The sequence below is a fragment of the Epinephelus moara genome, chromosome 14, assembly GCF_006386435.1.
Source record: "Epinephelus moara isolate mb chromosome 14, YSFRI_EMoa_1.0, whole genome shotgun sequence".
Taxonomy (NCBI): domain Eukaryota; kingdom Metazoa; phylum Chordata; class Actinopteri; order Perciformes; family Serranidae; genus Epinephelus; species Epinephelus moara.
Genome location: NC_065519.1, coordinates 23910130 through 23934145, shown reverse-complemented (window position 1 = coordinate 23934145; position 24016 = coordinate 23910130). Strand labels below are relative to the sequence as shown.

At 42.7% G+C, this 24016-nt stretch overlaps 1 protein-coding gene across 1 annotated transcript; it reads left to right on the top strand.

Annotated features, from left to right (window-relative positions):
- Window positions 1-8403: 8403 nt before the first annotated feature.
- LOC126400652 (bcl-2-modifying factor-like) lies at window positions 8404-22634 on the top strand. Its single transcript, XM_050061531.1, has 4 exons — window positions 8404-8634; window positions 10868-11064; window positions 11705-11907; window positions 16974-22634. The coding sequence occupies exons 2-4, from the start codon at window positions 10893-10895 to the stop codon at window positions 17088-17090; spliced, it is 492 nt and encodes a 163-aa protein (XP_049917488.1). The 5' UTR covers window positions 8404-8634; window positions 10868-10892; the 3' UTR covers window positions 17091-22634.
- Window positions 22635-24016: the final 1382 nt, after the last annotated feature.

Genomic DNA, 24016 nt, shown 5'->3' with positions numbered 1-24016 from the left:
GGCATGACACTGACAATTCCTCATCATGAAACTGTCTCTATTGCACCATACGTGAAGCACATGACTCAGTGTATTCTGTTTCACCTGCATGACAATAACAAGGGCAGGTGTCCCGAGTAGACCAAAGTCATATTTGATGTCCAACATCAGACTACTTACACCTGAAGAGTGTGACATCATGATGACTCTAAGCTGATAACCCGGCAACACACCAGCAGTTGTTGTGAGGATAAAGGATTAGCCTCCGTTTGCTTTTGCTGCTCTTTGAACCCGAAAACACTGAAAAGAAAAGGATCTCACATGAAAGGACCAACTTGCTGAGAAAGCACAGAATTGGGGCGCTACCTCTCATCAAAGATGTTGAGTCACTTCAAGAGTGGAGACCTCTCTCCAAGTGCCCATTGACAGGGGGGGCGCTTATGCGTCGCTGCTGTTTGTCTTTGCAGGTGATGGTTTGTGTGTGTGACATTTTCTTTCTGTCTGTATGTTGATCATGTCTGTCTGGCATATCAGGTAAGGTCTCTGTCTCCTTCCTACATTGTTGGGGGATAATGAGGTGTGATTAAATATGAATGCTAAGTGTTTGGTGGCTGGAGCCCAAAGCTGAAACCGGATCCAGTCGGGGCCCACAGGCAGCATAATTAGTAGCTGATGATAGATGCCATTAATGGTGCTTTTCCACACACAGCTTGCAGGCCTCTAAGCTGGACCTCCACACAGCAGCAGGCCGCCTTTCAGCCATCCACAGTTAATTAACTTGCAAATAAATAAATCCTGATACAGCTGTGGTTGTTCTGTGCTGCTTTAAAAGCCAGAGCGCTGATTGTAATCAGCTTTATTTAAATTCAACAGTGATAAAATATTAAGCCATTTGTTACATTTATTTGATGTCTTTTTATTATCACCTCTGGGGATTTCATGTTGAAAGCATGACGAAAATCCTGTAGAAAACAATATCAGCATTTCAAAGCGTTGAAGGACCAGTGTGACGCCTTTAATGGTGGAGAAAAGCCCTTTGTGCACGCTTGAAGGGCTGTGTTGGGTTTTGAGGGCTCTTTGGATTGTCATAACCCCGGTGTGAGATTGACTCATTCATGGCGAGCCGTCTCCGAGTCTTCATCCTATGCTTCTCTGCTGCATGGCTGTGGACACCGCTGCGCTGCCTCACTTCAGAGGGAGAGACAGAGTCATGTCCACAGCTGTTAGGACATGCCTGCTTTGAGGTGCCGTAGCTTTAATGTGTGGAACAGATTAAACAGGGTGCCTTTGTGGAGCCGGGATAACTGGTCAGCTCTCCCACACAGTTATCCAATCTTATCCACTGTGTGCATGTATATGTGCACGAGTGCCACACATACACCCTCACATTCTCTTAAGAGTGAGCAGGACAGCTTGACACACCAGTCAGTCTCATTAAGTGGAGCCCAGAGTTTTTGAGGCCACTCCTGCCTATGAGTAGCCGGCGGGCAAAATACTGCAGAATCCTAAAGACGGGCCTTTCAATTGATTCTTCTCGGCTGACATGAAAGTATCACCTGCAGTCTGTGAATTGCTGGACTTCAATGTGTCTCCGCTATAATATAAAGTACAACATGTCATGCAGAGCTGTGCTACGCTGCCTGCAGTGAAGATCAAATGGTGGTTGGTTCAGCGAAGGGTCAGCGTATGTAGAGCTGTTACACATGCCACAGTAGTTCAGTCTTCCTCTTTTCCCACACAGGAGAGCCTCTAGAGCTGGGATTAATGGAGGAATGAAATAAAAATGTCTGAGCTCCAGACCACAGTGCACTGACATGGTGACCATGGTTCTGTGGTTAGCGTCATACATTCATCACAGGGGTCAGCAGACATGGTTTCAAAGGTTAAACAGTCAGTCAAACAGGAACAAATAATTCATTAACTCAGTCATGCCCACATTTAAAGGTACACTATGTAACATTTCCACACTAAACCTATGTTATATATTTTGTTGAGCTATGTAATGAAATTGGGCCAAATGTTTCCAACAATGTTCAAACCCAGAGAACTCTGTAATTTTATTCAAGGCAATGGTGCATTTCATTTTCCATAGCGTCCCCTCTAGTTGCTCTGACTTCTGGGAAAACATGGGAAACTCCAGATGATACGTCAGTAAGTGAGGAAGGAAGTTGATTGTTATTATTATTGTTTATTAAATTGGTTGATTTATTGGTGTGATGTGTCAGTTTGATCCAGCTCATTACAATGTCCTACTATGACAAGTGGCTCATGCCAACCAAAAAGCTGCTACGCTAAAGGTTGTACATTAGAACAATGTTGACCACAGACAACAGCGCTGGGCTACCCCACAACTGAATTCAACACATAACATTAGCTGCAATAGCATTACGGAAAAAAAAACATGGGATAGGGCCACAGCCTGACACATTAGCCTCAGCATGCCCGCAGCAGACTGCGACCATTATAACCAACTGAAGCTGCTACACTGAACATGAAAGCCACACTTGCCCATGCGGGCACCATGCGGCTCTACTCCATTTTTGTGAAGCTATTTTTCTCTGTCTATGTCTGACTCTGCAGCCCTCCAAAAGGTAAAAACTACATAACACTGCATAAAAAATTAGCACAATCTGTTTAAGAATAATTAAAATGAATATGTCATTGTAGCAGAAGTAGTGTGAAGCAGCATTTCACATTAAAATAAATCAATCAAATCAGTGCAGCCTGTTGTTAAAATGATCCAGTTAATTAGTTCAGTACCAGTTAATATAGTCTATAGGCTTCCAAACCCTCCATAACCAACTGCATTATTGCTTGGCAGAACTCACAGTGAAGCTGGCAGCAACCACATGCTGCAAAGACGGAGTCTGTATGGTGTGTGAGGAACGCCGCTCCGCTCCACCTTCGAGACATGACGCGGCAATGCCCCATGTCTTTCAGATGTTATGGGTAGTCAACTCATCTAATGCCGAAGTTAGCAAGTAAATGTTACCTTAGCTAACATAACTAGCGGCTAGTTTATCAGGATAAAATTACATTACGTTAATAACAGTATTTCTTCCTGAGTCACATCAGAAAGGTTTTCATCAGCACTTGTGGTTATTTAATAATGAAGACAACAACTCCCATGATCCCACGCTACTTAATGACATCATTTAAGTCCATCATTTGTTATTGTTTTGACTGAGAGAAATTACATACTGTGTGTTTAATCCAAAAACCGAAATCAGGATTAAGTTAAAACCAATTTACAATATTACAATTTTTTAAAAGATATTTTTCTGGGCATTTTAGCCTTTAATTAACAGGACAGTCTAACGTGAAAGGGGGAGAGAGAGAGGGAGTGACATGCAGCAAAGGGCCACGGGCCAGACTCGAATCTGGGCCACTGCAGCAACAGCCTTGTACATGGGGTGCCTGCTCTATCCACTAAGCCACCGACGCACCACAAAATTTGTTTTTGACCAAATGGCATCATTAAAAGATAAGAAGAGAAATATTCTATATCTTTCTTACTGTAAACAAATCTAATGAAAACAAAAACAAAATCAAGAATGTGTTGGTGCATCTCTTAACAGCTTCCCCACCATGCCCCAGCTCTTAAGCCATTTACTGAAGATGATAGTCTTTCAAAATATACTTTATTTGATAAATATATATGAAATAATTTCTTGAAACAGCAGGACACTGTAGTTTTCTGCAAACATTACTCAAACAGGAGCAAACACATTGGTCGGGGACTATTTTCAGCCATGTATTTGTTGCAGACGGTGTAGCCTATATGGGATTGACTCAAACTAAACTACCCAAGTTTATGGTCGTAAAAAAATACGTCAGTGTTGCTCACTGCGTAGCTGTTGGACATGATGGAGGTCTATGGCACAGAAAAACAAGACATATCAGGCTGTGGTTATGTTTTTTGTCCTTTAATGGGATTTGTTGACAGAAACACAAACAGAATTTCACCAACTTTATGTTTTACGGGAAATTTCAGAGTGATGGTGTCTTCAGTCATCGTCTAGCTACTGGAAACACAAACGAGTGGGATGTTACTTACAGTAACTCCAATGTGATGACCTCATTCACTGAGGGAACGCACAGTATTTGGATATTTTTACAGAACACAACACATTTGGCTTCTCCTCTCTATATTCCTCTTGAGGATGAGTTTTGTTAAGTGTGAGATGATCCCCCACAACAACAAAAGCCTTTGTATCTGAGTCACTCTGAGTGTGAGGTTTGGCCAGGAGTCTACAGCCAGACAGGGATGTATGATTGCCAGACAGCCCTTACAAAGGTGGCCAATGCTCTCAGTTACGGCGCTCGGATCAGGTGTCATTGCTCTCATAACTAGCCTCACCTTCACAATTTCTAAAAGAGGCTGGGTTCAAGCACAAAATTACCCTACTCCACGCCTGCTGCATTATTCAATCAGTCTTCACCCGAGAGGACCTGTTAGGGGTTGTAGAGCGACAGAAAAACAACCACACTTTCACCTTTTGTCTTCCCACCATTGAGCTGACATTTTTGACTGTTGCATTAAAACCATCAGTTATAATACAACTTATAAAACGACAGGTAGACGTGTGGATGCACATTTTTACAACTCATATAGAGGGACTGTTTTTCCTGACATGGGTGGTACTAGTACATAAAATATTCATTGTTTATTGTTTAACAGAGCAAAGGCAAAGGTCAGATATTGCATACATTTTTCCAGGTCACTTGACTTTAAAAAACAACAGATGACTTTGATGATATAACAAACCTAAGGCTATTCCCACAGGATGTTTACATAAATGCCTACATGAATGTATGTGCATGTGTTTACTTGACCTTACAGCTTCAGATGCTGTCATATGCTTTGATCCAGATTGCCGATCCTGATCATGTCGTCCAGTTTCCATGGGAAAATACCCCAAAACACTACCTGACATAGGGGGTCTTCAGAGCTGTTTCTTTTAGCTTAAGTTGCAATGAAGAGTGCTAGAGAGGGCAATGATGCCAGCCCCCTTTTGTTATCAGGTCACTGCCCCAGTATGATCTCCGTCATTGGGTCAGTGTGCCGCACATTTCTCATCTAACTGGCTCGCAGTCAGGATGCAGTTGCCATGGAACGTGTCCAGTTGGAGCAAATGAAATCCCTCCTTTCCAGTTTCCAGGCAGGATTCACATGCTGGGAATGTTTCGGTGGGAGACGAGCAGCGTGTGTTTGTGATAGATGCGTGTGCACATGCATATAGAGAATGAGATATCAAGAGGGAGAATGGCCTTTTGAGGTTACAGAGGAAGTAGGGCATGTGATTGTGCAGCCATGTGTGTTTGTGCATGCTGGCGTGCACGGTTATGTGCATGCGTGCTTCTGCAAGTGTGTGTGGGCGTGCGTGCATCGCTCTTTAGAAACAGCTTTCTGGTGTAACATAAACTGATACCGGTCTGTTCTATCCCAGGGTTCTCAGGCGTTGATGGAAACTTTTTATGAATACTGGCTTTCCGTGATGCGAATGCAGGTCAATGAAAATATTTTTTAACGTCAGAGAGAGGCATTAACAGATATTTGACAGGCTCGGTATCCTGTTAATGTATCCTCATTTCAGTCAGAGTTTTGTCTGGATAAAGCGTGCAAATGTAATTTGTGGTTGTGCACTTCAAACACTTTGAGACATGTCTTTCATCAAAGCAAAGCCATAATCTACATACTGATAGACAGGGCTCAATTAGTTAAGTCAACAGTGTGCTGAATTTAAAATTCATGTTCCTGGAAAGTGGTGAGAGCTGCAGTGAATTCATCCATATTCATTATTTATGTTATAGAGGCCTGTCTATAGGTCCCACTGAGAGCTGCCTTATGGCCTCAATGATTTCTGCTGATACTCCCTGACGCTAATACATCACAGACTAATGTATGTTAATGAATAACTTAGGTTTGTTTTCTTAAGATGTATGTACTGCCATCAATACTGTATACTTTTTCTCATTAATATTTCATCTCAGGGCTTTCGAATGATAAACCAGTAAAACCTTTAGAAACAAATGCAATGCAAAGGTTGTATCATGATTACATTTTGTTCACAACTTATATAACTCTGCTCTAGGACACTTTAACTTGCACACTGTGTCTATGACAATGACTCGTCCCTAAAGGATTCTGACTTTCTCTTTAGTAATTACAGGTGTTTTTCTCCATAGTCTCTTAAGTAGGGAGGGGTCTCCTTTGTTTGGCCGGAGCACAAAAGGAAGCTGCAACTAATGCTCCCACATCTTTGATCCTTTTGTTGTTTACAGTGGTCACTCATGCAAGAAGTGATCAAGTTTCCATTATCGCACTGAGCGAAGGAAACCAACCCCCCTCTTCCACAGTGCATCTTCGTAGAGGCCGCAGGTGGGACAGAATCCGAACGTAGAGGTCTACCCAATTCAGAGCGGACAGAGGAGGCAGGGACCCGTGACTTCTCACGCAGCCCAGTAGTGCCACATGATCAGCTGAGAGAGAGAAAAGGAGGAGGTGGGGGCAGGGTGGTGCTTTGTGAGAGAATGCAGAGGGTCAGCTCCAGCTGTCCGAGGGTTTATTGATCAGTGATAGCCCTGAGGGGAGGGGGCGGATCACCAGCACCTGCATCAGCTCAGTGTGAACATGGGTAACTGGCATGCAGTGAGCTGAGTGTTAATCACCTAGAAATGCCTGTGGATATTCTCATTCATCCAGGTCATAGTTATCTCAAGGCAAATGAATCGAACGCAACTGGACTTGGTTTTGTCTTAGAAGAGGTTTCACCTCTTATCCAAGAGGCTTCATTAGTTCATGCTTGTCTGACTAGGCTGGAACTAGTCTGAAAAACTGGTGTGGAAACAACCCAGGTATTTAACCACTGGGGAGGTCTTCACAAGGCCAATGATGTCACTCGATTCACGTTCGATTCAATTGCCTTGAGCTCACCTAGAAATGAAAAGGAATGTTAGTATATCTGAACTGAAAAAAGTTTGTGGTTTTAATGGCTGGTGGATCAACATGAAGCCTTTAGTGATGTTGGTTAAAGACAAGCATGCTCAACTTGGGCAACTTTTGTTAACAAGGGCCAGTTTTAGAAGTTGAGGATATTCTGGGCATGGATTGGACCTCTGTCGTATCCTCCCCTGGCACCTTTGTTGACTATTTTAATGCTTCTTTTAATGCACCCTGACAGCTTATTTACAAGCAAATTACAAGAAAATTCTCACAGTGAATCAATTAATTTTCATTGTGAATTATAAAATGGTGGGCAGACCACCTGGCACCCTATTGCTGGCAAGATTTAGCTTGTGGGTGGTTAGTTTAGTATCACTGGTGTAACACCTAACTTATGTTGTCATGGCTGATCTATGCAAAAAAAAAAAAGTTGTTGTATTTTTTTTTTCTCAGACACAAACAACCCACACACATATGGGTGTCTGCTACAGGTGCCTATTTAGACTGATCGAGATCTAGGCCACATTCAGTAGCATGTAGGTCATTCCCACTTATAAAGAACAAGAAGTCATAACCATTTCTCAGTGATCAGTTTGTTGACTAGTGTTCAAGGACTTTTAAGAATTTATACAGATTCAATACAGTTTCTCCGATGTAAAGAATAGCGAATTATAAGAAGTAAGAATAAGAGTAGCATGTAAATATGAAACAATAATAAAATAAAATAAAAATGTGCATTATGCTACAGTATTTACCACTAATACTTAAGGTATTAAAATATTAAAAATACAATATATATCGTCACCGTGCCGAGGCTGTAAGTGTGAAATGTAACTACAATATATACATCAATACAATAAACAAGTACGGAATAACAGTAATATTGCATAGTTGAATAATTGCACAAAATATTGCGGCAGCTAATTATTGCACCCACTAGATAATTATGAATTATAAATGCAGGAGTCCAGATGACAGTTAGATCTGAAATATAAAATAATAGGCTATGTGGAAAATAAATCCACTGTTTCAACACTCTGATCCTTTATCTCTAATATGTGTACACTGAATAAGCTCTGTATTGTTATGAGACAATATAAGCTGTAGCCAGACATCAAGGATATTATTAATTAGTATTATTTATAGAATTAATAGTCTAATAAACTCTAATATGCAGGTTTGAGAGACAATTAATGGCTCAGATCACCTCTGAACACATGTGTCTGTTCCTGTATAGCTCCTCTTTAAAGTCGCTGTGCATGTAAGCACTTCTCTAAACAGATGATCACGGTTGTAGCGTGAAAGCGGTCTCGTGCTATGGGGAATTTCCCGTCCACGTGTCTGAATACGCGCTGCAGAAGGCGGGATAACAACAAACTCGACGATTGGCTGCAGCGGCTGAATGTAAATCACCCTCAAAGCGACAAGCTCCGCCTCGGCCGAAGCGCATACAGTCGGACGGCAGAAACCCTGGCGTGTTTTAGGGAGGGTTTATTTACTAACTCTTACCACCACGCCCCGGTGGCGGAGTCATTGTGGAGCTGACGTCGGCGAAATGAACTCGGCTCGCTTTGCTCCCTTTCCCCTCACAGAATGGAAGTAACCGTGGAGGTGAGACGGAGTAAACTCGTCTGACTTGGAGGATATTGAACCCGTCGTCCTGTTTCTCCGAGTCGAAGACAACATTTAGGACGAAGCCTATCTTTGAGGTAAGCTCCTTAAAAACACCTTTAAATGTCCTTCTTCGGTTTACACCAGCGAGTCGGCACGAGCGCTAACATTAAGTAACATCCGCCTCCTTAGGAAGAAGCAACAAACAACGTGTGGCTGCTGTTAAAACAGCTGTAACTCATTGGTTTCGACAGTTAGCGGGTGCATTAGTGCTGTAGCGAAACGTCAAAGCAGTCCGACTGACATGTAGGCTGTTATTTAGTGAAACTCATGTCGGTCATACAGCGGAGGTTTGAATAACACCGGCTTTCCCGGTTTACAGAGCTCAGTCGGTGAATGGACTTCAGACTGTGGGGCTGTTGTGCGGCAAGTGTCTGTCGTGTTTCAGTCGGTATTTTAAAAAGTGACAGCCGGTTTCTCAATAGATTAAATACAATATACGCGACTAAATGTGTAATTAAATTTTTTTTTGCTAAGTGTTTATTTTTATTTTCTGTTACGTCATTCCACGTGTATGTTTGCAACACATTTTATTTTGTCATAAAGTTTAGAAAGTGCATCTCTTAGCTTGTAGAATAACTACATTTATTTTTATTACAAAATATCGCGAGACTTTGGCACCGCCTTAAGTTGACGGAGATGATTTGTTATTAGAGGTCTTGTCTCATATGGAGAAATGGTGTGATATGAGGCTTCTGGTGCCAGTGGATGAAAACTGTGTCAATAACAGAGCTGCTCCACCACCACCACCTCCACCCCCAACTCTCCCTCCTTCCTTCCCCTTTGTTAGGGTTATTTTGTCTGCAGCAGGGGGAGCCACTGTCTGACACAAACGCCTAGCACACAGCCTGGAGAGCAGCACACACAGTAACCTATCTGGAAGTTGAGCCTTGGCTTTTTTTTTTTCATGAGCCTTCCATGTTCTTACCCTGTGTTTGTCAAAACAAAGCATTAAGTGGTTTTACACACAGGGTTTATTGTGAACGCACACAGTATATCGTGAGGTCTGGGCATGCTAGAGACAGACAGGCCAATCTGCTTATGTTGGGTGAAGAAATGAGAACTCCTTTCTCAGGGAGCTGGCAAGCTGACAGACCAGGGTAGGGAGAGTGGCTTAGGATTTTCCTCAAAGACTGTCATTACCCTTTTGCTGTGGACCCTAATTTGGAAGTGTGGTAGTAGTCTAACCCTGAATTACAACTCGATGGTGACTCGGGGGTTAACTGCTGAGGCAACTTGAATTTCACCCATATTTTGATAACTCTTTGACCCACTGTGAAATTCAGGGTTGAGTGCAGTGCATCATTGACGCTGGAGAGATTCCCAAGTGCTCTTTCAGAGTCTTGCCACACTGCTGTAGAGTAGCTTTAATGATTTGTAAGCATGCATTTTTATTATTCCTGCCATCAAGGTAATTGGTTGTGTACAGTTATGACATTTGTGTGTGCACAGATCACTGATACCTACATAGGTGTTAATTTTTTCGGGGGGCATGTGCCCCTGATATGTAGATCACGTACAAAACATGAAAGTACCAGAGGGTTTTTATTTTGCACCTTAAATTGATACATGAAAGTCACACATTAGTGCATAAAAAATCACCAGAATTTATAAAGTAGTTTGGTGGAGGACCCCCAAAGCTTCCATATTTTTATGTGGCCCCCTCAATGTTGAAATGGAACCTACGCTCTTTGATAACTGCAATTGTCCGCTGTAAAAGTACCTGATTATTGTAAGTATAAGTTAGTAATCATGGGACAGATACTTAAGAAGTCATGCTCCTGTCCACAAGGCTGCTTAGTATAGACAATGGAGCTTCTACCTCTCATTTGACCTCCTCAGCCAAACTCCCATCTATGAAACTGTGGCTCACCCGAGTCTCCCGACCGCAATGGACTGTGTGGTTTCATCACTGAGATGAACAGAGCCATTTGTCTAAATAAGCACTAAGCTCTTTGCCACAAGTGAAGGCAGACCGTTTGCCATCTTTTTTCCTCTTCCCCAACTTGTCCTGTGTGGTTTTATTGATTTGAGGGCACTCATTATGAAGTAGACAGGTTGTCTATAATAATAATGAATGCTTTGGAGGAATGAACGCATAATGAATGTGTCTGAGATCATCTCATCAGGACTAATGCGGGCCTGTCCAAGGTTACCATCATTAGTGATGGGAACTTGGGATGCTTTTGATTTATGTACTCCCTGCAAGACAAATGCTCTACAGTCAGCTCTAGCAGTAAGGTTTCCTTTTCTGCCCTGTTTCTTTTTAAGGTTGCTCATCTTAAAGTGACCCCGTATGGACGATGAGGAGGATGATGTGTTTGAGCCAGACCCCCACTGCTGGCGCACCACATTCAGGGAGATAAAGTGTGAAGACCGGGGCACACAGACACCTGGCCCTGCCCTGGCTCCGAACAACGGCATGCTGCCCTGTGGCGTCGCAGAGGAGCCCAGACCACTCTTCTACGGTGAGGCTGATGACATACCGTACTAAAAAAAAGGGAACAGTGTCCTGTGCGTGATAACCAGTGTTATAAAACTGAAGCATGAAACTATAATGTGAGACTTACTGTGAGAAATGGGTAACAATGTTGCTGCACTGATCTCACCCCTGGCGCCTGATAGTCGTGATCACAGTGGCTTTTATGGTCTGTATGGAGTGTACCCAGCTGCTTTGCTATTCAAAAGGCGCCAGACTGGCAGCGTGACTGAAAGGACGTGACAGAAGTGCTTACCTGCGAGAGCAGCAGCAGCACAGAGAACAAAGTTACATTGGTGCCATATACAAGCAACCATTCCAGAGTAGCTCCATAACAACTGACTGACCTCAGATCTGTGTCATGTGAGTGTGTTAGTGTGTTATGAAGTGCTTAAATGACTCAGCGTCTGATTACAAAAAAGACACAGCTAAGAAAGTTGTGGTTAAAGCCAAGCAATCTGATTGGTCAAAGACATGTTCAGCAACACTTGGCTGCTCTTTGTACCTGTTACATAATTGGCATAGATGTTATTGCAGTGAACAAAACACCCTGTCAGGTGTCATTGCTGTACTTCAAATTACACATGGTTGTTGACAAAATAATAAGTCTCAGCCTTGGCACTCAACAGGCAACGCAGGTTTTCGATTGCACTTCCCGGCACACTTTGAGCTCATTGGGGATCAGGGATCCAGGCGGCAAGAAAGTGAAGGGGAGCAAAACGGGATGGAGCAGCTACCCCGGCAGCAGCCTGCGGCCCGCAGTGTGGAGGCCTGCATTGGCCAGAAACTCCAGCTGATAGGAGACCAGTTTCACCGGGAACACCTACAACTGGTGAGGAGGAAATGCGCGTCCTGCTGACTGTACAAACTCATTACAGACTCCTTGGTCTCTAGTTTGACGGCAGTAAACAAGTGCATCTTATCAATAATACCCCAAGCAGTAACAGAATCTCCCCTCAGTTCCCTTCATGAAGTGTTGCGTGCAGACAGTCCTGGTGTAGGTGTTATAAATATTCCTCTGACAGTTTTCAGATTTGTTTAATAGATTGCTACCTGTGACTGCCAGCAGGCAAACAAATTTTAAGTCTTTTGTTTGGGTAGCATCTAGATAGAACACTCAAGCTGAGCCTTTGGAGTAAAATGCAAGAAAGGCAGGAGTATTATACAAGTCAGACAGTCCCTTAAAATCATACTTATAATCATATAAGAAAAACACCACAAACACTCCTTTATAACATAGCAGTCATGAAGAATTTCACACCTCATTATTTCCTATGCAGGAGGAAATTGAATTTGTCTAATAAGCCTCTTTAGAAACCACATACTGTACATGAACCCATTTAAAGGTGGAGGAGACTTTTATTTATTTTCACAATGATTTTCGACCATAGTGTGCCCCCTTGGATCACCAGGAGCTGTATGCGCAGTTAAATGTGATTTATTTAGTGTGGACTGGACTGATTCTCAAATGTCAGCTGAAACTTAATGTTAAATTTTCCTCAAGTTATGTTTTTTTTATACATCAGTAGCTCTTACATGGACAACCCTCATAGCTTTTATCTTTAATCAGCACAACCTTTTGTTTCCGCTGGTTTAACAATAGTGCCATGCTGCAGATTAAGCCTAACTCCACCGCCATCAAACTAGACACCATTGTGTTTGTGTGTTTGTATGTTTGTATGTGTGTGTGTGTGTGTGTGTGTGTGTGTGTGTGTGTGTGTGTGTGTGCCAGGTTAGACGGGTGTGTATAAAGTGCAGTCTCCACATTAGCGACACCATTCACACAGTTTTTTATTATATTTGGATCCAATGTTAATCTGACAAAGATTTATGTCGGGACAAAAGTTTGCTTTCTGGTATTGTGTTTGCTCCATATTTGTTTTGGAGAGACCGTGCACATGCAGAACTTAAAGAGCCCAGCGTTTCAGCCCCCCCTCCCTCCCTACCCTCAAGCCAAAGACATTGCTGAACAAGGACAACCCTTCCCCCCACCTCACCAACCCCAGGCCCTCCCCCTGCCTCCTCTTCCTGTTTATTTCTCTCTCTTTTCTCCTGTTTCCTCCGTGTGCTATGGAGGCAAGTGGCATGGAGGATGCCTGGCCTCTGTGGTCAGGGTGACACTGTGCACTGAGTCAGTGTGCTGCTTAAAGTTACTTCTGTGTGGGAGTCCTGCACAACCGTGACATGAAGTTGTTTCATTGGCTTTAACGTATAAAAAATATACACAAACCCTCAGGAGATTTTTTGCAGAGTCTCTTGTTGCACAAGTTTCTAACAGTCTAACACGTGCATTTATTCACATGTGCACATTTAAACGCGCACATCCTCACATACTGATGCGTCCAGGAAAAAGCAGAAGTGGCGGGAGAAGGTAAACATGTTGTAACCCGAAGCTCAGCGCGTGAGCCCCCAGGGGGACAGCTGTGGTTCCAGGGAGTCACCAGTCAGCCCCTTCCCTTGGCAAGGAGAGGCCACAGGAGACACCAAAATAAGAGGTCTACACAGCCATAGAGAGGGGGGAGGGGGTGGGCTCTATAATGACGGTGTAAGCATGTATATGAGAGAGCGAGGTTTGGAAATGAACCTCAAATGATCAAGTAACAACCATCTTCAGTTGTCTCAAAACCACCCTTCTGGGAAATGGGACCCTGCCCTGCATATAATTTAATGCTTATTTTACTTTAGACTCTGAGGTGCGAGACAGTTTCTGATTTTCTCATGCGCTTATCAAGTTATTTATACCCGCTGCTGCTCAGCATGACTCATGTATTGTGACACTGGCAAACGTACACAGACAGACAGACAGACAGTCAGACAGGAGGGTTGCTGCGATGCGTGCATGGTTTGTGCGGGTGGGACCTACTGACGCACAACAGTGGCAGGCCTGGGTCAGGGGATGAGGAAGTGGCTTGTGCTCCTTTTGCTGGTTGAGTAAACAGCAGAGAGGACAGTCAGAGTGAGAACAACCCTGTGAAGTCATATCCTGAGGCTACAAGTGACATGCCGCACATTCACTGACCTTGTGATAGATAAGGAGCAGTTAAGAGAATAATAATTCAGTCTGTATCATGAAGAGTAAGGGAGTGTACAATGGCAACTTGCAACTAGTGTTGACACTTCAATTTGAGCACAAGAACATTTCTGCCAGCGTGTGTGAGTTTTCAGAGTCTGTGTGGTTGGTTGTTGCAGAGGGATGTTGTTTTTTACAACCCAAACACTTATGTGTGGTTTTGAATGTGTGATTCCACTGCAGCCTCTGTAATTGCTATTTCTGGCTCTGGTTGTGCAATTAATTGTATCGTGCAGTGCATGAGAGTGTGTACATGCTCATGCATGAATACACCCATACTTGTTTTTCTGCATTTTGCCGTCTCTCACTTCTCACTATCACACGGTCTGACAATCAGTACGAAAACTCTCACTCTACAAAAACTCTCACTCAGTGATAGTGTTACTGTTTGCCAGGTTTCATTCTTGTCTGCTTCTGTCAGTAGGTGATTGCACTTATTCAGTGCAGACACTTGTCCCTGAGCCATCCAAGTGCCTTTGACTGCCATCTTCTTGATGGATATGGGAGCAATGTGGTTGTGAGTGTTCTCCGTGGCAGCCCGTGGCCCCTGGCGAAAGGAGGGATTAGGTAGCGGAGAAGTGCTGGAGGATGCTGACAGATAAATTGCTCCTCAGTCAGAGAGGGCTGGAGGGGACGCTGAGGTCCCCAGAGGATGCCTGACATTAGCCTGCCCGCCATTTGAGACAAGGCAATAATGACAGTCACAATGGCAGGAAGACTGCTCCAGCCTGCACCGGGCAAGGAGCAGAGTTAGGTTTCATCCCCATGTTTTTTTAAGAGAGACGACTCCTGGTGCTTTCGATAGGAGGTGTTGAAAGCAGGCTTGAATATCGCCTGTGTGTGTCTGGGAGTGTGTGTGCCTGCACGCACGCAGTGTTTCTGACTTTATCGCTTCGCTCTTACAGTGAAGGCACGACACTCTCTCCTTTCAGCACTTGTAGAAGAGGGGAGTTGCTCTGGAAATAAAAACATACAAAGCTTTAGATATTCACTTTAAATCCACGGTTCTGTGATGACGTTTGTCCAAAGCGATGTCCATTTGTGCCGCTCTTCATTATCCGGCACCACTGCTCTTTGTTTGTATTCTCCTCGTCTCCTCCCTGATGTGACTAATCCAGAGTATCTTGCTATTAAGGCTGTCCTGTTTGCTCAAGAGATAAGGCAGAGCTTCTGAGCAGCTGGCTTGACAGACAGCCCGCATGGGACGCTGATAAAGCACATCAGGCTAGTGTCAGAGTGACGACACCGAGCATCTGGCCAGACTCTGCCACTCTCTCACTGGCTAAATTTAGAGCCCGTGTCTCATTTTGACAGTTGGTGGCGTGAGTCATGACTGAGTTGCGGCAGGCCTGCGCACACCTCTTTTTCTCATTCTCCCTCTCTGTCTGTTTGTCTCAGTGCCTCTCTCTCAGCTCGGAGGGCAAAAGGTCACCGTCACAGAACATTCTGTTTCTGTTTATAAAGATTAATGGCTTCTCATGTAGCTTGTAGTAAATACACAAGCCTTGTAGCGTGACTCGTTTCACTCCTGCAGCTTTTACAATCCAATGTTGAAACTTTAAGCATCATTAAGTATCACACATATTGACATACAATATACATATAATAGCACGTGCAGACGTTCTGCCTCCCTTGTCTTTGATCCCAGAGTTGTATCTGGCTGTAGTCTCTCATGTTATTTATCCATCCATCCACTCTGTGCGGCACATAAATATTGCCTGTGTTTATATGAAGCAAACATAATGCTAGAATTATGTCCTTATCATAATACCCCCAGGCAAGATTTTGATATGTCCTACAACAGAGAACTGCTTTTATCAAGACTCACAGCAGTCTTTGCCATGATTTTTTTTTTATTTTTTTTTTTACCTCTCCATTTTTCTTTGGAACAAAAAGAGAGCAGTAGGTAACATACACACATGCTGGTTAGAACCTGGCAAAGCTTATGCAACACCCTGCAATGTTCACCACAAATTGATAAGAGTAAAGAAACCCAGAGGCTTATCACAATGGCAGTTCTTGGCCGTTAACTGGGTCAATGTTTGGACACCACCTTAACGGTCATGTAAATATGGCGTATCTAATTTCTGCCTTTAGATACTGTGGCTTTCGTAAACAATAGTAGAGAGTTGCCAAGAAAGAGGTAGTACACTTTGGTGCATTGTCATAAAAAAAGTAATCTCAGGTCTCCCTCGCTTTACGGCTCCGATGGTCTGAAAATAGCTGCAGCGTTATCAGGCATGGTGGAGTCTGCCTTTCGTCCGCAGATGAGCTGTTGGACTACTGTACCTCTCTCATGCAGATCCGTTTTTTTTTTCCAGAGAGCTCCCTGCCTCTCATCAAGAGCTCCCTAATCCCGTTCGGTGCAATTATCTTATCTCAGCCTCTCAATGGCAGAGATAGCATTATCCCCCTAATCGCACACAATCCAATTGGCTCGCAAACCTGAGAGAGTCTCCTCCTGAGCCACAGGCTGCTGGTCTCTGCCAGAGAGATTAGAAAAAGTGTGACCGAATGATGAGTGTGTTTATGGTTTGGAATGTCTGTCGGGAAGCCCGGATTGTGTTGGGATCCCGCACACAAAGGGAGGCCTCTCTAATAAGTATTGTTGGGGACAGAAGCAGACTGTTGTCAAAATATCAGCGTCGTTCCGGCGTCTAGTTACGTCTTACCCTCTTCTCAGTTGACCCTTTTCCCTGTGTTCACTGTCAATCAGCACACACCACAGACAACACAAAATAATGCTCACACTCAGAAGTGAATTTTGTGATTGAGTTTCAGTCAAGTGCACTAACTTTGGTTTGTTTTGTCTTCATTTGTTGCTTCAGTATCATCGAAACCAAAGGAACCAGGGGGGGATGTGGTGGCACCTGGCCGCAACTCTGCTCAGCCTTCTGTTTGACAGGGGGTTCATTGCTGGAGGAGGTGGTGCAGGACGGAGGTGAGGGGGAATCTCCCCAATTCCTCTGAGGAACTGGACTCCTAATGGCACTGTCAAATCTAACACGGGTCTGGTATTTGGGGGGGAAAAAGAAAGGAGACAAAGGGTCACCGCGGGACGGAGACAACCAACTTTTATACAAGGTCGTGTGTTTTTTTCTTTCCAAGAAGATGCCATGATGCTCCGAGATTCCTCTACAGGACAATGTTCATATTTTGGTATACGTGTGGTGTAGTAGTTTTGTACAGTACATTGTTCTGGTTACATTTTTTGCACTTCAACATGTATCCATCTTAAATGACCTCCACAGACCCTGGGAATGCCTTATTAAATGTCTTCTGCCAGAATGAGTATTGAGCAATTTTGAGATGAGGCAACATGAGGTGGTTAGGAAATGAAAGGAAACGTGGTGTGAGGGTTTTTCTTTTCTGAAGTTTCCCAGGTGACCAGACGAGTTGACTAACTAATTTCCAAAGAGGCAACTTCTCAGAACAAAGCATTTTGCACCTCACCTCAATGGAACGTTTATCTTTTCTTATTTTCTTTATTTTGCTTCCTGTTTGTGTTTTCTTACTCCTCCATTTTCTTTGGTATGGTATTACGTTTGAACACGATCCCTCAGTATCATGCAAAATATTGGGAACAAAGTTTCTGCACATGAAAGAGTCTGCACAGCGTCACTTATTACCCAAATATCTTTTGCAAAATGTCCAGATGAGACCGTCTTTAGTCTTGTGCTACATCTCAGAACATTTGGATGGCTCAGGAGGTATCGAGGTGGAGTTTGCAGTGCTGAACGTCGGCGACTGGTCAGACAAACCTGTGTACAAAGCTAATATTGATATTAGGAATTGGAATAATTGACACTGAAACCAAACTTGAAAAAAAGCAGTTTGCTGTAATTACACCCAAACATATATATGACCAATCGCTACTGTTACTGATTCCTTTACAGTTAGTGTTCTGATTATACAACTTCCCCTATTATATTACATATTATTACTATTTGAGGTATGTTGATTGATCTAATGCCTATTACTTAATAGAGCTGCTGGGTGGCTGGATGTTGTCTGAGATGTAGCACATTGAAGAAAGGCTAGGAAAGATACTTTAAAGCAGGGCTAATAAAGAACAAATTCAATTGGGTCAGATTTTAAAACCAGGAAATGTAGATGGGCCAGACATTTTTAGCAGTCTACCGGTTTTAAAATGTTATTTTTAGCTTTTGGTAATGACAAATTTTAATCCTGCCTGATTGGTAATGCACATTGAAGCTCATTCGTAGCTAATTCCAGACACTATTTTGTCATCAGGTTTATGTGTGCTGGTCGGTTCGGAGATTTGCCAACTGATTAGGCCTGCTTTAAAGAATCCATGGAGAGATATTTGGATTAAACCTGTGCAGACTTTTGCATGACTCCGTAGGTCTAGCACCTGGGCACTAACATTAGCGTAAAGCACATTATTATACAGAGCAAGTCTAAGTATTCTTTACCCAAATGGTCACAGAACTATTTGGTCAAGTCTGTTGTTATGACTTTAATTTAGCGAGAACACCAGATACTCTTCCCTCAGTTGTTCCCACATTCATTCCCACATTTACAAGTTATCCCTGTGTTTTCTTTGTTCTTTTCATGTGATTGTTTTCAGACCTCCATGCCCTTGAAGTGGAGCTGTGGATCCACTGTGTTTGCACTAGACGTACACCCTTCGAGAGTTCAGATTGTCACCATGCTAACCTCTGTCTTGTATGAAGGTTTTCAGTTATGACTTGTTTTTCTTGCCACAACAACATTTCAGATGTATTCACTCTTATGTCCAAGACAAATAATCAAACATTGAGACCTGACTGAGCGCAGTCTGGGATCTGGATTGGATTATGGAAATTTCACGTACCGGTGTTTCAGGCTACAAAAGAGCCACGCGCCTCCTTTGAAAGGTCTCTGTCCTGTTTTTTTTTTTCTCAGCCTGTGTGTGTTCTGAACACCAAACAATACTTCATAATCAATCTGTGAAACAGATCGTCTCAGGCTACTTTTACGGGGTTTTACAACATTTTATATTCTGTTGGGTGATCTTGTATTGTCTTTGGTGCTCAGATCCAGATTTGGGACATTTTTAGTACATATAACCACTCAGCAGACAAAAAGGCAAAAGTGAAAAAGACTGTAATTATTGTTGAAATATGAATATGTTTAAAGACACTGTTGAAGATGCTGTTTGTTATATTTTCCATTGCTGAACCCAGGCCAACTTTTGGACCCAAGGAGCAGTGCATATCAGGGGTCTGTAATTACTTGCTCCTTACAATGTGTCAAGTTTATCACTGCAAAATAGGGTTTCCTCTCATCCTCTTTAAGATGTCTCAGGGACAGACTTTGTGGGCTACTGGTAACCTTGAGAATCTGTTACATGGTTAGAAGAAGAGCAGTGTTTGTCACCCATTTCTTCATGATGAAATCTCTCGAGGTATTGTCTCTCGTTTTCACATCAGTTAGAAAAAAAATCCTCTCGGCCAATTTCTCAGCACACACATAAAGGTACAGTTTGACTGAGGAGTCTGAGGCAGACTTGCTGACTGTGGTGGCGACGGGGGCTTCTGAGCGTGTAGTAGTAGGCGTGTGAGGTGCACTGAATGTGGTTGTGGTTATAGTTTCCTGCGGATCCTGAACGCTGAGCCAGTCCTTGTAGCACCCCGTCTCACCATTGGCTCTTGACTTCCTCTTTGTGCTGCTCCTTTACTACATGGCTATTGTTCATCGGTTCATTTTTCTTTGTAATTTATTTTTTTCTCCTTCTTATTTATTTTGTATATTTGCCCATTTCTACTGTATACACCCGTGTGTGCAATTATAATTTTCCTTTTTTTTTGTCTTGGTCTTGGACTTGTACACGCTTCAGTTGTTTGACTGTGCAGAGCAGGTTGTCTGCACTGTACCTGACATGTGGTACTCAACCCAACCCTCTACTTTTGTAGTATCACTCATCTCCTGTAGGCTCCAAGAAAGGTGAAGTTTGGCCCTTTATGAAGAACAACAGCTACGGTCAGTTTGAATTCATGTTGGTTACAATGGATTTCAATGGTGGCATGTTTGCACATTTCAGTTACATGTCCCACATGGTTATTGTTTGGCTAGTGTGACTCACCGGATTTAGGCTTTGGCTGTAGGCTTGTCATTGGCCGGAATCACCCCTCACCCCCCTTCCGCCCTTTCCCCTATCTGCATGTTACTGTTTTCAAAATCCCCTTGGCTACGGGAAACAACAACCTCCAACCTAACAACCTACACACTGAAATTGACATCTTTTGATCAAGATGCCTGCTTTGTTCTTTCAGAGAATTGTTATCGTTGGATCTACAACGTATAACACCACTTGTGAGTGTACTTAGGAAAAGCCCAGACTCCATCTTGCAGTGTCCAGTGTTGAATCGGTTTGTTTACATGGCCAGTCGGAGTCGATTTGCCGCATCCTTTTTACCCTGGCAGCGGCATGCGCCAGTGAGCGTGACTTCACCAGTGTATCCATCTGTTCCACTTCACAGGAGCTTCTGTGATATTGTTGTAATAATGTTCGGAGCCACAAACAGTTTGCAAATTGTCTGTGGTTTTATCGGGTTCAGTGAGTTCCTCCAGAGTAAGGTCTAGTCAGGCTTCACCTCGAGGGCATCGTTCATCAAATTATGTTTGTCAGTTTTATCAGGAAACCGTGAATCACACTGTCAACTTTAGACTGTTACTGTTTCCTTTTGCGGAGCCATTTTAATGAAAGAACTAGCCACCCATCGTGCAAACGTTCCACTAAGACAAGTATCCCCTGCGTCGCTACTTTGCAAGAGCACTGTCGCTGCATACTGGGCTAAGTGCTACCCTAGACGATTGTGATTGGTTTAAAGAAGTACAAACAAGCCAAAGCATTTTTTGATCACGTGTGCTTCCTGGCGCAGCACTGTGGAGGTAGGTCTTGCTATGCTAGACTATTGTTTGGCTCTATTGTTTTGACTCCTTTGAGGACAGTATTGTGTAGAGGAAGTCGTGCACTCATTCATGTATCCAAAATGTATCTTATTAGAACGAGAATACATTGTAACCAACAAGAATTCACCCTGACCACAGTTTCTGCCCTTCATGAAGAAGAAAACAACAGCCCTCACCTTTCAAGCCCAGGGGATTGGTGTTTGATACTCAAAAAATAGATTTTGGGTGGAGTATTTGACTTAAAAGGTTGTGATTTTCCAGGGAAGGGCCCCAACCAATTCAGACCTTTTTCATTATCTTCCACCACCCGATTCACCAGTCATCATGGCTAGATTCACAAAATGTGGTTTAGACAAGCAGCTGCTTCGATGCAGTTCACCCTTCCAACAGGATGTGACCTTTTCTTTGTAATTAATGAGTCATTACCCATCCCACCCATCGCTAATGATACACGTGACATTCGACATGCCTCAAAACACACAGGAAAAAAAGTTGCCTTCATATTAAGTCACAGGGCGTTTGTTTATGTGTTCGATTCTCTAGTCTTGATCATTGTGTTGTAATCAACATGCACTGGAAAGTACTTTGTTTCTGTAGATCCCATGGGTCCCTTATCTGTTGTGTGTTAATGTATAGTATATACTCTGGATTGTTCTCTTGGGCTCGTCTTGCCATGTGTCAGACGTATATCTGTGCATTGACTAAGTAGGTCTGTTTGATTTATTGGAAAGGGAAACAAGCCACCGTGGTGCCCTGTATACTTTTGTTAGAATGACGTTCCCAAGCTGCACTCATCACGTTATATGTGAGTGCCGAGGATCCCAAGAGTGGGACATGTATTTTATGGAAACCGTCAGTGTCTTGAATTTTGTAGTCCACTTTATATAAATTTGAAGTTTTTGCGGGGAAGGTTTTTGTTTTTGAATTTGTTTTTTTTTTTTTTAACAATAACATTTCTTCTTCATGGTCTTTCTTAACTTTTTAAAATGTATTTTCTTAAGAAAAAAAGGGTCTGCTTTTACAGACAGTTCATTGCTTGTAAAATAATTTTTAATACTAGTAGGATCCTTTTGAAGTCCATGAGATCAAGGGCATTTTTTTATATATAAAAATGAACTTGCGACATTCCTTGCACATCTCATCGTGGTGTATAAACTCGCGGTTGTGGTTGACTTGGCTCATGAGCTCATACCTACGGACTATTTGCCCTTCTTTAAAGAACAGATAAAGTGTACATGTATTTCTAAAAAACCCTGGAATATGCCTTTAACTGCTCAGTTTCAACGAAGTCTTGATTATCACACACTCTCTGTATACCAAGAAATGAGACCCAGCGAAAATGTAGCATTTTTGTAAACATTGACTGTGTGTTTTCGAGACTCTACTGTGCACTCATTTTTTTTTGTGTTTATATATATTTTTTGGTTGTTGATATAATATGGAAGTAAAGACAATTTGTTATGTAGTGCAATATGCTGTACATATGGAGCTTTGCTCTACAAATCTTTTTCTGGATTTCTTGTTGTTTATTGGTACTTTTTTTTTTTTCAATAAAATTTTATTGAAGGTGTCACGTTGAATCAAGTTTGTTTGGATGACAGTATCACATACAGCATCTCAGCTGGCCTTACGGGAACACACAATACTATAGTACTCCTTCAGACGAAGGGAAAAGACGTCCAGTCGGGAGAAACCATATGTGAATTCAGAAAAATATCACAGCAAGTAAGCAAAACTTTGTTTACATAGCAAGTTTGGATTCCAGATGGAGGCACAAAGTGCTGCACAATGTGTGAGCTATCATGCAAGTCGCTGCCACAAATGCTATGTGGGTAGTGTAAAGATAAAACATAAGACATGAGTAATCACAGTCACAACACTTAAATAATACATCTAAAGTAGTAGGATTAACAAAGTAATTTATTGAGCTCAAGGACCTACCGGTAAAAATAAATAATTCTTTAAAACGTCTAAAAAAGTACGGTTAAAATGAAATAAATCAAATAATAATTCAGAATTTCACTGACCAATGAACAATTATAAGACACGTGAGTTAAAATCAATAAAATAAGTTTAAATAAAATAAAATACGATAAAATAACTGATGGCCGGATTGCATTAGGAACATCATACGAGGAATAAATGTTACAGAAACAAAATTTTTGCAAAATAAACACATAAATTACTTTTAGGTTTATATTAAAGTCTTTCACATCTGAAAACTGTTTCTGCTTTCCTCGACTTCAACTATATTTCGGTGCTCCTGCCCTTAGGGGGTGAAAAAAAAAAGCCAGAAGAAGAATTAATTCTCTTCTTTTCTCTTCTGAGCCCAAGCTTTTATTTTAAAGAGCCGTATTGTGAAAGTAAGCCGCTGATGGATTAACCAAGTGTCTGAGGCTAGCCAGGCATGTGGAACTGGCCAGGCGTTTGACAGAGACTGCGCCCATCACATCTCTCCTGCTGTTAGGTCATTAATTTAGCGGGAGCACCGGGGCTTCCAATCCTCTCTAATAACCGCTGTCTGCACTCCACACACACACACGAGCAAGTGTTGCATGACAACTGAATGAGCCCATGCATAGAGCAAATGAGTGGAGTTACCTCACACTGCAGCGCTGTCGCCTCCTGAAAGGTTAAAGCCAACGCTGCTGAGCCTGCAGATTAGTTACACTGCAGCATGGGTGCCCTCGAGGCATGGGAGTGATTGATTACTTTTGACACATATAAACATGAAGGTTTAGCGTGTGTTTCTTGTGTGTGTGGGGAGCAAAAGTGCATTCTGACAGAGTTTTTAAAGAGTTTGTATCATTTATGTGGATCACACTGTACTATGTGTGCTTTTGTTACAGTGTGCGTACAGTCGTATCTTGTTGCTGTTTTATTCACCAGACCAGACTACTCACAGTCACCTCCCTAGGGGCTGACACGTGGCACTTCTATTGTCATACACGCC